The sequence below is a fragment of the Sinocyclocheilus grahami genome, unplaced genomic scaffold (genome assembly GCF_001515645.1).
Source record: "Sinocyclocheilus grahami isolate Dianchi unplaced genomic scaffold, SAMN03320097.WGS_v1.1 scaffold475.1, whole genome shotgun sequence".
Classification (NCBI taxonomy): Eukaryota; Metazoa; Chordata; class Actinopteri; order Cypriniformes; family Cyprinidae; genus Sinocyclocheilus; species Sinocyclocheilus grahami.
The window spans coordinates 635564-649340 of record NW_015505654.1 but is presented as its reverse complement, the minus strand read 5'-3'; the positions used below and the strand labels follow the sequence as shown (position 1 = coordinate 649340).

At 36.9% G+C, this 13777-nt stretch overlaps 1 protein-coding gene across 2 annotated transcripts in view; it reads right to left on the bottom strand.

Moving 5' to 3' along the window:
- Nucleotides 1-13777, bottom strand: part of LOC107553600 (rho-related BTB domain-containing protein 2-like) — a 62614-nt gene that overhangs the window by 26493 nt on the left and 22344 nt on the right. For both annotated transcript variants that reach the window (XM_016235885.1, XM_016235884.1), the window contains exon 2: nt 378-579. In XM_016235885.1, the coding sequence (XP_016091371.1) occupies nt 378-569 (192 nt within the window). In that variant the 5' untranslated portion in view covers nt 570-579. The remainder of the gene's footprint in view (nt 1-377; nt 580-13777) is intronic.

Genomic DNA, 13777 nt, shown 5'->3' with positions numbered 1-13777 from the left:
TATATATATAAATTGCTTTCTAATATATATATATATATATATATATATATATATATATATATATATATATATTCACACACACACTAGCAAATATACAAATAAATAAATTGTATTATAAAATTTATATAAAATGAATATTTTACCAGATTTATTTTCCCCCTCTATTTTAACTATTTTATATAAACTAAAGTATATAGTACATAAATACACCCGTTAATTAAACAGGTTGTACTCCATTGCGATGTTTATATGTACTTTTCTATTTGACTGTAACTTTTCCACTACAATTTTAGACTTCCGACAAATGAGATGTACAGTATTTATGTCAACACTCAATGCTCTTCAACATGTACACAATATGCCAAAGGTCTGCCCACCTCCTGGCACACACGGTATTGGTCGATGGCCCAGACAGTTGGCACGTGGGTGGCAAGCAGCTGGTACTGAGTAAGGGTGGCATTGCAGGCACGGGCACAGATCAGTCGGGTCTTGCCCACCGCATTATCACCCACGACCACACACTTTATGGTCTCCACATTAGGTCGCTCATAATCTGTGTCTATATCCATGGAGAGGGCCCTGAAAGACAGAGAAAGAGAGAGGCAGTTTAAGTGCTGCTAATCATCATTGTACTGATGAAAAAGATGACAAAACTAAAATTTCCATTTATATTTAACTTACAATGAATCAAAAATAAAAATAACAAGAGTTACAAAAACAATAATAAAACATTCAATTCAGTCCATTCACTGTGGTGACTCAAATCAACATCCACAATAATGAATGGCGTCACCAATACTGACTACTCATTCAGCAAATGTTCAAAGTTTAAACAAAATCTGGGTCAGGTGCTATTTCTGTCTGAGGAAGGAACAACAAAGACAGCCAACACAGTTCTGCACTTGGCTATAGAGGGTTTCAAAGTGTGCGAGTTTCAAAGTAGACGTGAACAAGTGCATCTAGCACCTTTTTTTTTTTTTTTTAAGTCTTAGAAGAATCCACCTAAATCTAACAAAGCCCAGTGGTAAATGTTGATTTGTATGAGAGAACACAGCTAAGCCAAACAGCATTAAAATGCACATTTTGTCCAGGATACTGTTGTTCTAGATGTCCAGGATACTGAAACAAACATTGTTAATACAAACACTCACATAAACATTGACTTAAACCTCCTACTAGGTATCAAGATTGCAGCTCTCTGCAGTGAAAAGAAGAAAAAAAACGACTCTGCTGAGGGATGCAGCTGAAACAAACCATTAGGAGACCTGCGTGCCAACACATATGACTGTAACTTAATATCCATGACAACTAGCAAGTTCTCTTTTAGGTTCAAACAAAAGCAAGCAATGTGAGATCGTTTTTTTCCCCTAAAACAATGACAGATTTTTGTTTTGTAATGAATGCAGACATTTGTTCAATAAGCTGCCTTGCTTCAGATAGTTGCATAAATTTGAGCATGCGCCTATAGCTGTAAAAAATTTATTAATATTAATACAAACCCGATTCCAAAAAAATTGGGTTCAACTGTCTTAGGTCTTCTTTGTTGCATCTTCCTCTTTATGATGTGCCAAATGTTTTCTATGGGTGAAAGATCTAGACTGTAGGCTGGCCATTTCAGTACCCGGATCTGAGAGACACTGCTACTCTGAGAGGCTCTTTTTATACCCAATCATGTTGCCAGTTGACCTAATAAGTTGCAAATTGGTCTTCCAGCTGTTCCTTATATGTACATTTAATTTTTCCGGCCTCTTATTGCTACCTGTCCCAACTTTTTTGGAATGTGTAGCTCTCATGAAATCCAAAATGAGCCAATATTTGGCATGACATTTCAAAATGTCTCACTTTCAACATTTGATATGTTATCTATATTCTATTGTGAATAAAATATAAGTTTATGAGATTTGTAAATTATTCCATTCCTTTTTTACTCACAATTTGTACAGTGTCCCAACTTTTTTGGAATTGGGTTTGTACACCACTATAATAAAAGAGGCAATATAAAATTAAATACAAATGATTTTGGGAAACGTAACTCTTGGTCAACTAAGAGCAGTGCATTATTTTGACACAACTAAAGTGATACAGCTATCTACATTACAAGCCGCCCTGAGCTCCGCTGTCCAAGTCAGCTAACGTTCCATAAAAAGAGCTCATGAAAGATTAATACGGCCACTGTTTATTGTTCCACTGACAAAGACGTCACAGTTCTGGACCCCAATGACATGCTGGGGTCTAAAAATGATTATCATTCATTCAATTCATTCTGAGTAGCAAGGTGCCAATTCTGACCATGATTAGCAAACTTAAAAAACGGCCCATAATAGGTCAAGAGACGTTTAATCTAGAGCAGCGGTGCTCAGTTAATTCCTCATGAGGGGAATGTTACAGCTAGCTTTGAGATTTTGGATCAGTGAAGAAGGTTTCAGAGAACTGTTGTCAGTGGGGGTGCTCTGAAGGAAGCTTCTTTCACAGGTTACACAACAACGACGGCACAACAGGCTGATGAAGCTGAGCTGTAAATGTTACATCTTTGTGTTATCTAACAATAATCTTTATAACTGTTCTGTGAGAGTCACCAACATGTAGAGAGGATGTTATAAAGTTGAAGATTGTTATGACTGCATATTAAAAATGCTAAAAATATTAAAAACAAATTAGCTGGGAGACCATAACCTAATTTTCAAACAAACAGACTTGAGAATGTTTTCTCACCGTGCAAAATGTAGGGTAGTGGGTACAAAGGTGAGAGCGCAGGCTTGTGCACTTTAAGGAATCAACCAAAATATTTCCACTATTAAGCTCTATTTGAATATGTTTAATGGAATCATTCGATGCCCATTTTCCACAAGTTGATATGATTCTTTAGGGTCTTAATGAAAAGTCTGTAATATAGTTTGGTTAAAATTTCTCAATGGTAGAGTACTGGAGACCTTTTTTACCCTGTCAAAAACAGCTCTTTTCAGAGCAAGCTGTTTTGTAGCATTTTCCTTTAAATGTTAATGAGCTATGCTGACCCCGCCCCTGCTCTCTGAGGAACTGTTTACTTTAGCCGCATTCATCGTGAAACTTGCTAATCAGCACATTATTAGTAAAGGTGATTTGCAAAGATTCATTAAAAAACCTTATACTCACTTCTTCTGTAGGTGAAGCTGGATCACGAATGATTTGCGCAAACATAGACACATTTACGTAGATCGGTGGTGCATTCCTTCAAAAACAAAAGTAATCCACTGCGAGTTCAGTGGCTCAGATGTCGGGAGTAAATGACGACTGCTATGTTCACTATTACATCCAACAACAGAACACCTCAATCAATTAGGAGTCATTCTTGCCTACATCTGCTCTGTAATATAGTTTGGTTAAAATTTCTCAATGGTAGAGTACTGGAGACCTTTTTTACCCTGTCAAAAACAGCTCTTTTCAGAGCAAGCTGTTTTGTAGCATTTTCCTTTAAATGTTAATGAGCTATGCTGACCCCGCCCCTGCTCTCTGAGGAACTGTTTACTTTAGCCGCATTCATCGTGAAACTTGCTAATCAGCACATTATTAGTAAAGGTGATTTGCAAAGATTCATTAAAAAACCTTATACTCACTTCTTCTGTAGGTGAAGCTGGATCACGAATGATTTGCGCAAACATAGACACATTTACGTAGATCGGTGGTGCATTCCTTCAAAAACAAAAGTAATCCACTGCGAGTTCAGTGGCTCAGATGTCGGGAGTAAATGACGACTGCTATGTTCACTATTACATCCAACAACAGAACACCTCAATCAATTAGGAGTCATTCTTGCCTACATCTGCTCCGGCGGTGAAACAATGGCGGACTGATGACAGCTCACTCAGGGCCGGTCTGAGGTAAGACACCAGTGATGAAACGATACTGTCAATCAAACTATCGTGGGAGGGGCTTGTTTTTGTGACGTCACACAGACAGGCAACTGAGATTGGCTCGATTTGAGAAATGGGTAAAAATGTTAGTAGATTAAAAATAAAAACACTGGGTGGATTTTTTTCATTATAGGGTGGTGGTGTACACACACTGCCAACACACATTTCAGTTCAAACAACTTGTAAAAGCAGTGTTTCCCCTGCCATTATTTTAGCGGCACCCCCCCGCCCCCCTTGAAGGGCAAGTTAATTTTATATAATTATATTTTCTCTATAGCGCCAGATCACAACAGAAGTAATTTAAAGTTACCTTTCTTACAGAATATGTCTATACCTTGTTCTTTCATTAAGCAAACTAAATAGCCTTATGTTGCGGGGCTAAGGTAAGACACCAGTCCAGTCTGTGCTGAAACGCTACTGTCAATCAAACTATCGTGGGAGGGGCTTGTTTTTGTGACGTCACACAGACAGGCAACTGAGATTGGCTCGATTTGAGAAATGGGTAAAAATGTTAGTAGATTAAAAATAAAAACACTGGGTGGATTTTTTTCATTATAGGGTGGTGGTGTACACACACTGCCAACACACATTTCAGTTCAAACAACTTGTAAAAGCAGTGTTTCCCCTGCCATTATTTTAGCGGCACCCCCCCGCCCCCCTTGAAGGGCAAGTTAATTTTATATAATTATATTTTCTCTATAGCGCCAGATCACAACAGAAGTAATTTAAAGTTACCTTTCTTACAGAATATGTCTATACCTTGTTCTTTCATTAAGCAAACTAAATAGCCTTATGTTATATCTTATTTACACGACGGCATGTCATTTCAGTCTCTACGTTATGGTCGCGCTCTCTGTATCACACACAGCGGAGTTCCGCCCGATGCACACACACACAAGTGAGCACACTCCCACTAGTATTTGTAAATATTAAGCCGCAAAACGATTCATATTTAAATATGAATTCTGCGTGTTTCTGTGTTAATGAATGACGCAGACGCGTGGTTTTGTGTAGTACTCGTACTGAAACGCTCGTGACGCTTCCAGTGATAGTAACCTCTGCCGTCTCACTAATGAGGACATAAATACACGAACAACATCTCCAGAACTGCTCTGAGATTCACTTCATGAGCATTTGACCGTTTCATTTGAGTAAAACTATCATCATGTCATACACACACAGAAATGTAAAGGTATTCATGGCAACCCGTCAAAATAAAAGTTCGGTTTAACTTGAGGGCATTGGCAGAAATAGATTACTATTTTTGAGTAGAATGTACGTAACAGACTGCTACTACTACTACTAAAATTATTAAAACCTTATTTTTAAGGAATAAGCATTCAGTATTTCTTCAATGTTTTAATTGTAATATTAAATTACCTTTATTTTCCAAAAAATGTAATTTGTTTAATTTATTACTTACACAACATAGAATTTCTGAGCAAAAAAAAATCATAAGGCTATTGTAAGATTAAATTTATGCTTTCAAATTAGACATGCTAAAACAGAATTTGGTTACAATAAAACATAAGGTTGGACAAATAAAACATTTCATAGGGCCCTAAACGTAATATTTACCCAAAAGCCGTAAACCTAGGGGAAACACTGAAAAGTGCATGTAGCATCCAATGACCCCTTTAAAAAAGCTATATTATAAATTCCTATACATGGGGGAAATAAAATTCAATGGATAGTTCACTGAAAAAAAGAAAATTCTGTTATAATTTACACAAACAAATGTGTATGATAAAAGCAATGATACCAGAGACATGTTGTCTCATGAAGCTTTTAGCAGAGTCAGTTGAGTGAGTCAGTGTTTTGTCATGGGGAATGAGACGAGCAGTGTGCCACACTAACGCTTGTTTTAGTGACAGGCAGTGATAGAAACAGTGGGAGGTGAGGTCTGAGAATGAGCGAGAAAGAAAGAAAGAGAGAGATGAGACGCGTGGCAGACGCCCACTCCATTCACAAACACTGTACGGCCCACACAACAGTTCGTCTGCTTGTATTCAGTCCTGCCAGCCTCAGTGTGTGTGTATCTGGATATGTAGGTAGGTATATAGAGAGAAGAATGTCACAGCAAGTGGACCAACTACACCCCACAAGCAAATATGGCAATGAACAATAAACTGTTTTGTTAGGCTATAATAACTTTGTATAGCGCACTCAAGCTTTTTTTCTCCACATATTTCTTATGGCAACCACTAAAATTGAAGTATGGATTCAAACGAAATATTTTGAGGATCTCCTCATTAGATAAATCTCAACCAAGACTATTCTTCAGTAAGTTTGACCATCATTTCCCTCTCTGTACATCTGTCTTTCTAAACAGCGGGGCAGTGGAGGCTTGCTCACCCCTCCTGCACTGCATGTGTGTCTGTGTGTGTTACATAACAGCTCCAGTGGCAAAAGCTGCTCTCTCTGCCGTAACATAACCAGAATCCACAACTAACCCTTGCTCTTAGAGAGCACCTGCAAAGCTCTACCCTTAAAAAAAAAATCAAAATATACAAACTAAATCAACCCTAACCATATAAACGCATACACTGGGTGTTAACCCCTGCCTGTCATAGTAACCTAATTTCTGCAGTTTCCGCTAATGCTTCATGCCAGGTTTTTCGCCCTGAGCATGTCCGCATGAATGTTTATAAAGGCAAATTTATTAGCATTTAAAGAGGTGACGTGTAAAGTAAAGACAGGCTCTGCCATGAGTGTAGATGACTTATGTAACGTGGTGTTCTCCTGCCTGCCAGTAAACAGGTTAAAGTAGAGCAGCATTTTGCTGCGCACCAGATTTGACACAGTGTTTCCAAATACCCAACCACTCCAAAATACTGTCCTCTAGCAAACACTGAGCTAACCAATGCACCACCGCAGCGTAGCACCTTGGGAGTGTCTTGAACTTCAAAGAGTCTGTGTCTCTTAATGGATCGATCACATTTTATAGCTAGCCAGCAAAGTTGTTCAGAGTGCTGAGTCCTCCAGATCAGAGAATGAGTTAGATCTTTCTCCTTAATGCCATCAGTCACTGGGGAGTAACAGGGGAATTAACCACTGAAACACTGGGAGATCTACTGTGCCAGCATGTCCGATAGCAGTTTCAGTGAAACACATAAAGGGCGTTTTCACATGCAGTGGTCGCAAAAAGTCTGGATGCTTAAGTCACATTTATTGTACGAATGTCTTTGCATTTTATAACAAAACAACTAACCAGGCAGAAACTATTTTAAAGAAATATTGCACATATACACATTTTTTACAGCAAAACAGACAAAAACAAGTTTGTTAGGTTTCAAATTATAAAGTAGGGCTGCACGATATATATTGTTTCAGCATTGATATCGCAATGTGCACATCTGCGATAGTCACATCGCAGGGTGTTCGATGTTGAGTATAGTGATTGTTAATCTGTATGGACCAGGGTTCGAAACACAGGTGATTCTTGGATTACTTGCAAAGTTCATCAAGGCTCATCAAAAAAATCAAGGCTCATCATTTTCATGTGTTTTAGGTCCTGGCGGTAAAAATAGTTAAGCGATTTTAAACCATTTGAACGCAAGAAGGCGCAAAATAGAGCTCAATTATGAACATGCGCTGTTTTCTGTGCTCACACACAGAGCCAAGCAGATGCACATGAACACCGAATTCCATTCACTTCGTCTATTTGTGCCTACAATGACAGTTACTTGCAAAATTATGCCAAAATGCATGTATCGTCAAGTAAACAAAGTTGCTTATGGCTTAGTAGAAGGTAAACAATTGAGAAAGAAAACGGATGTGTAACAGTATATTGGTTCACAGCTGTTTATGTTCCTGTTGCTTTCTGTGTCATGAATGTTAATCAAACAACAAAACACAGAGAAAAATCACTATTGTAGCTTTAACACAGACTTATTAGATTTAATTTATACAGTGAAGACTATGCAGTGTTATTTTACATTTGATTGTATCTTTGTTCTATTATATTTATCTATGCTTGTAATTTGTTTGTTATTTTCTATGCAGATTTACTCACCTACAAAATAAAATAAAAATTTCATATAGAGCTATTCAAGTCATCTGGTGATTTTTTTTTAATATCGCAATATATATCGCAAAAAAACAAAATATCGCAATGCAAGTTTTTTCCAATATCGTGCAGCCCTATGATAAAGTGCACCTGAAATTGTATCTTTGAGTCAGGCATTCGTTATTATGACATGTCACCCATTCAATTCAGAAACACAACAGAAATTGCTTTAAAAAATAAAAGATTTATATTATTAACACTAAACCCAAAAAAACTAACTAAATTCAAAATTATGAAAATTATTAATTTCTGTATATGTGGTATCAAAACTAAATGTTTGTGTTACATAAAACAAACTGCGAAAATCTTACTTTTACACTTGTCGTCTGTCAGCTGTTGTGTACATCACAACCTTTAAAATGATGGATAACAGCATGTAAAATTAAAAATAACTTGCATAATCTTTCATTATAATTCACTACAGGCTTGCTTTTTGCTCACTGATTCCTATATTCAAAGTAGATTCTAGATATTATTTATATTACAGATCAGTGTTTCTGCTATGTGTCAAATGGAAATGCCACTTTCAGCAATGTGATATTTCCAACTCCACTTGAGTGCATCTTTTTTTTTTTTTTGCACATGCCATTTGGTTTGATATTTAGTCATCTAATATTTTGTTATATAGGTGCAACCTAAATATCCATAAGTGTTCAAACATTTTCCCATGATCCTTGAAGTGATCGATTTGCAACTGCAGCCTTCTCACACTCATGCTGTTTATGCTATACGCATATGAGTTCATGTCAGCAAGAATAACAATTTACTACAATTACACAGTGAGATGTGCTCAAGTCAAGATGATTAATAACAAAGTGTCCCACAAATTAAATCTTAAGAAAGAGTTTAAATATTTAGCACAGTGGCCCACATGGACTACAGCGTCATGAGTCCTATGGACCTAAGCTGTCATGTGCACTATAAATACAACCGTACCTTTACCCTTGAGAGCAAACTCAGCAATGAGAGACTCATTAAAGTCAGCCACGGAAAAAAGCAAAGGCTTCAGCTCACAATGGGCCAGCTGAAGTGAATGTATTGAAACAGTGCTGATAGTGGTGGCTTATCTGATATCACTTTTGCCATGGATGATTGCATAGCATTTAAATTTGTCTTATGATTATCAAAACATGTCACTCTGATCAAATATTGTCAGATAAGGTGAGCATACCAAAAAAGCTTGCTACAAGTTGTAATATAAAATGTGAGTCACAGCAAAAGAGAAAGCACACCACAATTGTGTTATCAAGTACTGAACAGCATGACAGAGCAGGATGTTCACTGCAGTAATGAGTGTGTAGCAGCAGTTGATTGCTGACAAGTAATTTTTGAACAATATAACAGTCACATCATAAAATAATGATTGCTGAATCAGCAAAAGATTAAAACACTTCACTTTGTCCCTGGATTATAATGGATAAAGAGTCAGTAAGATCTCACAATAGCATTAACAGGAGAACGTGGCTCATGCCTACAAAGAAACAACAACAAAAAAAACATGCATTATGGTGGAATTTCAGAGAATTCAAACGCTCAAGATATTTCCTGCAATTAGATCAGGTTTAAAGGCATTGTGTAAAATACCTTCCATTGACAAACCCCTATTCATACTTTTAAGAAGCCCTAATTCAGCACCCATTCAGAATGTGCTTCATTGAGAAACATAAACCAGTAGTGAATTCTCTCAGTAAGAGGATTTCTCGCTTTAAGATGAAACAGACTGCCAGCAAATGAAATGTGAGTTCATATAAAACAGAGAGAGACAGATGCAAGAAAAGGTGAGCCAAGCCCATGCTCGACACTGAATCAGATTGTGCAGTGGGAACTGAATACATACACAAATAAAACACAGTACTATGAAGACTGAGAAGATTCATAGCAAGGAACTGGCCAAAACGAAGAGGTGGTGAGTTTCAGCAGCTGCGACGTGATACAAAGACACACTTCCTACACTCTAAAAAATAATTCAGTGGATCTGTTGCCACTACTTAATTTAATGCATTAGTGCAAGTTAAAAATTCTAATTTATTGATTTAATTAAACATTTTAAGTTGTATACATTTTTTAATGAGTTGTCCTGATATCTTAATGTTGATAATTACATCAACGTAATACTGTGTGTAACTTCAACTTAATATCTGTGTTAGTTTGTTTAAAACATTATTTAAGTTGTACTAACTCAATGTAATTAGGTCCATAACTTCATTCTTTCAAGTTCACGTTTCAGGTTCCCAGCATGCTTTGCATGTGACTGAATAATGAGCGGTAATGTAGAAATAAACTCATATTTTATGCATTTCTATTCAAGATCAGAACAGGAGAAGATTTAATAATGTTCAGTGTTCGGTTATATTAGTATTTAAAAGTGTTTCTGTTATGTTGGTGGTTTTTATGAGATTACCATTGTGCTGAAGAGTAGAGCGTTTGCTTAGGTTGAGACCAGACTCACTAGATACTGTCTGACATGTTGTTTTAATCAGAAGGCATTAAGTTGAAAATGCTAAAAGATTGGTTTCCTGGCAGCATTAAGTGTCGTTACATCAAAAAATTATATTTGAGTAGTTTTTGTAACCAATGTCCATGATTGAATCAAATTTAAAACAATGTGAGAACAACTTAATTTTTATGAGTATTCAACTTAATAATTGTTAGTTTTAACACAATTTTCTAAGTATATATAGCACACTATAGTGTATTAGTTAATTTCAGAAGAAGTTGCCTTAAGTCAAAAAAATTGATGCAAACTGTTGCGTAAATTATTTTTGTTGTGTCCAAACAATATTTTTTAGAGTGTATGGCAAGCCATTTTATCATTTATTCCTTAAGACTAACCAGTATCTATTGTTATGTTATTAGTACTTAATCCACTAGTGACTAGAATGTTTTTCAATTTTATTAGAAACTATTCATTATATACTAGTTCTTATTCATTATATAATAATAATCATCCCAACAGTAGCAAGTATATATTCTATATTACTTTGTGAGTTATTTTTGTAAATTAATCATATCCACCTTATTTTTAATGTAAGAGTGGGTGCTGCCATTTTTAATGTGCAATCGCTTACAGCTACTTTAGCCAAACAAAACAGTCTGTTATGCAGCTGGTATTTGTAATCATACTATTTTATACATTATAGTAATCCTAAGCACACTGGTTTGTAGAGCAAATAGTTTTACTAATTTAGTTTTACTCCACTGTTATTCTTCTAATTATTTATCTGTAGCGGGTAAAGAGTCGGAAGTCTCACATTTATACGAAAAAGCTTGCTTACGCATTGAAAAATGAGATGGATAGGAGTCTGTGGTTCAGATATCATCTACTGCGTTACTTATTCCAGCTTTGATAGTACTCATTAGGTGCAAGTATGTATTCCAGCAGTTCAGTCTAACTATATTAACTGAAGACAACTAAAGCCGGGCTCAGATTACAGGAGTTTTAAAATCCTAACTGATTATGAAATTTGGTTGCAGCACAAACATAAGGAGAATCTTAGCAAATTTTCATCTAGTTTACATTAGCTAGCGTGTTAACAGCTTTCTAACATTCTCCCGGTACAAAACTGAAGCGATTTCACCCCTGCGCTTCCCTTTGTCTTTATGGTTGTGGTACCTTTTTGACATATTATACAGACAGTCGCGTTATTGCAAAACTTCCACAAGCAGTTTCCTTCATCTCCACTATCCAACGGACCCTACAGCAGCTTGTTTTGCAGTCGTGCATTGGCTATTGTGAAAGTACTGATGTAATCATAGCCGTGCAGGCGCACAGATGGCACTAGAGACGGGGGGACATGATCCCCCCAGATTCATAGTGACCTGATCCGTCCCCCTCACTGTCTCTATGAAAGGCGACATCGGTAAACAGGATTAATCAGGGTTTCCGCTATGTACATTAGCCTAAGTAGTGTCAGCCCGGCCCGGCCCGCCGCTCCAAACGTGCACTAAGAGATTTTTGAAAAACGCTTTTGACTGCAGTGTCTGACCGAGTCCCAAAACACACTTGTAGCCAATTAGCAGTAAGGGGGCGTGTCTTGTACTGATAGAGAGAAGAGAGCGCTCAATTTGAGTGCACAGGACGGATATTAGCAGATCGACTATAGATAGAGAGAGATGGCAGATTAAAAAAAAAGGAAAATATCAGAGAAACAAAATATTAAAAAGAAGGCTTATGATCAGGCAAGAGGTAGGACCCGCGTAAATATTGGAGCAGCTTTCCAGCAGTGGAGAGAAACTCAAGGAGCGGGAAGGGCTCGAATCGGATGCCAAGGTTGTGCTGTTTCTTTTTGATAGGTGAGTAACGTTGACTTTGCCTTGTTTCACACAACTTATCAATGTTGGCTTTTGTTTGAATATGCTTGTGTGTCATCTTCACTTGTTTCCATGATCGTCGTTGTCATGGTTGCGTACGTAGGTGTGGGGCGGAGATTTCAAAATAGGGGCGAGGTCCTGTTGGGGTATGGGCGTGTTTATTTTGGTGCTTTCAAATATCAACATCGTTTGGCAAAAATCGATTAGTGCACCTTTACTTATTGCCGCCACTGCTTCAGGATCGGTTCGGGGCAGACGCACAATAATAATCTACCGGTCACCTTTACTTTGTACCCACGTTCTCACTACACGCTGTTCTGTTGTCAATAAACACACATGACGATGGTGCTCCCACCAACGTTTACTTTCGTGTGTGTGTATGTGCTACGACTCCTGACCCTGGGGTCCTATGAGGAGCTGGTAGCTGCCTTACTTGTGCCTGTAGCGGTAACCGTAGTGATCATATACTATGGTCTATGAAAGAGCTGGTGATTTTTCTGGACTGAAAAAATTGGACTGCTGAATAGGGATGTAACGATTAACCGCAAGCCGGTTGAAAATCGATTTAAATATGTGACGATTCAAATCGGTTGAGATGCTAAACAAATCACGATTCAATTAGGGGTAGGATTTTATATGAATGTATGTCTGAAGGGAACTTACTGCCTTACGATGGTATTTTGTCTTTTCCTCTTGCCTCTGTATAATGCATATTTAAGTTCATAAGTGCAGCGCTGCTTTGTATACAGCGGAAAGCAAGGAAATGCTTTAAGCGCCACCTGCTGGCAGAGAGTGAATCTGCATCTCATTCAGCTCGTCTGCTGTTTCTGTTTCATGCAGATATTTTTTATGCATAGTTTCACAAAACTGAAGTCAAACCATTCTGTTTTTGCTTCAAATTTCGAAGTTATACAATCTAATTTAGATTAAAAACTGCTCATGCTGCATACGCAGCATCTTTGTTTGGATCATGATTAAAATGCAGTGGTTGCCTCTAATTTTAAATGGAAAGAGCACAGACAAAGCCTTAGTTTGTTTATATGAAGAGATTTATTTTATTTGTGTTACTTATTTATTTGATTTGGGGCTTGTTTTAATAATTAATAATTTAATAATAATTTATGCATTTAGCAGACACTTTTATCCAAAGCGACTTACAGTGCATTCAGGCTATAAATTTTTTACCAGTATGTGTGTTCCCTGGGAATCGAACCCATGACCTTTTGCGCTGCTAACGCAATGTTTTAAAATTTCAATTTAGTTTTGTTATTTACATTTACATTATATTTAAATTGTGTTATTTAGCAAATGCTTTTATCCAAAGCGACTAACAAATGAGGACAATAGAAGCAATCAAAACCAACAAAAGAGCAATAATTTACAAGTGCTATACTAGTATATTATTATAGTGTTATATTTCAATTTCACAAAAAAATGTGCAGCATTTTGTCCAAGCAATAATAAAAGGACACATTTAATTTATAATTTGTCTTAAATCTCATTTTGT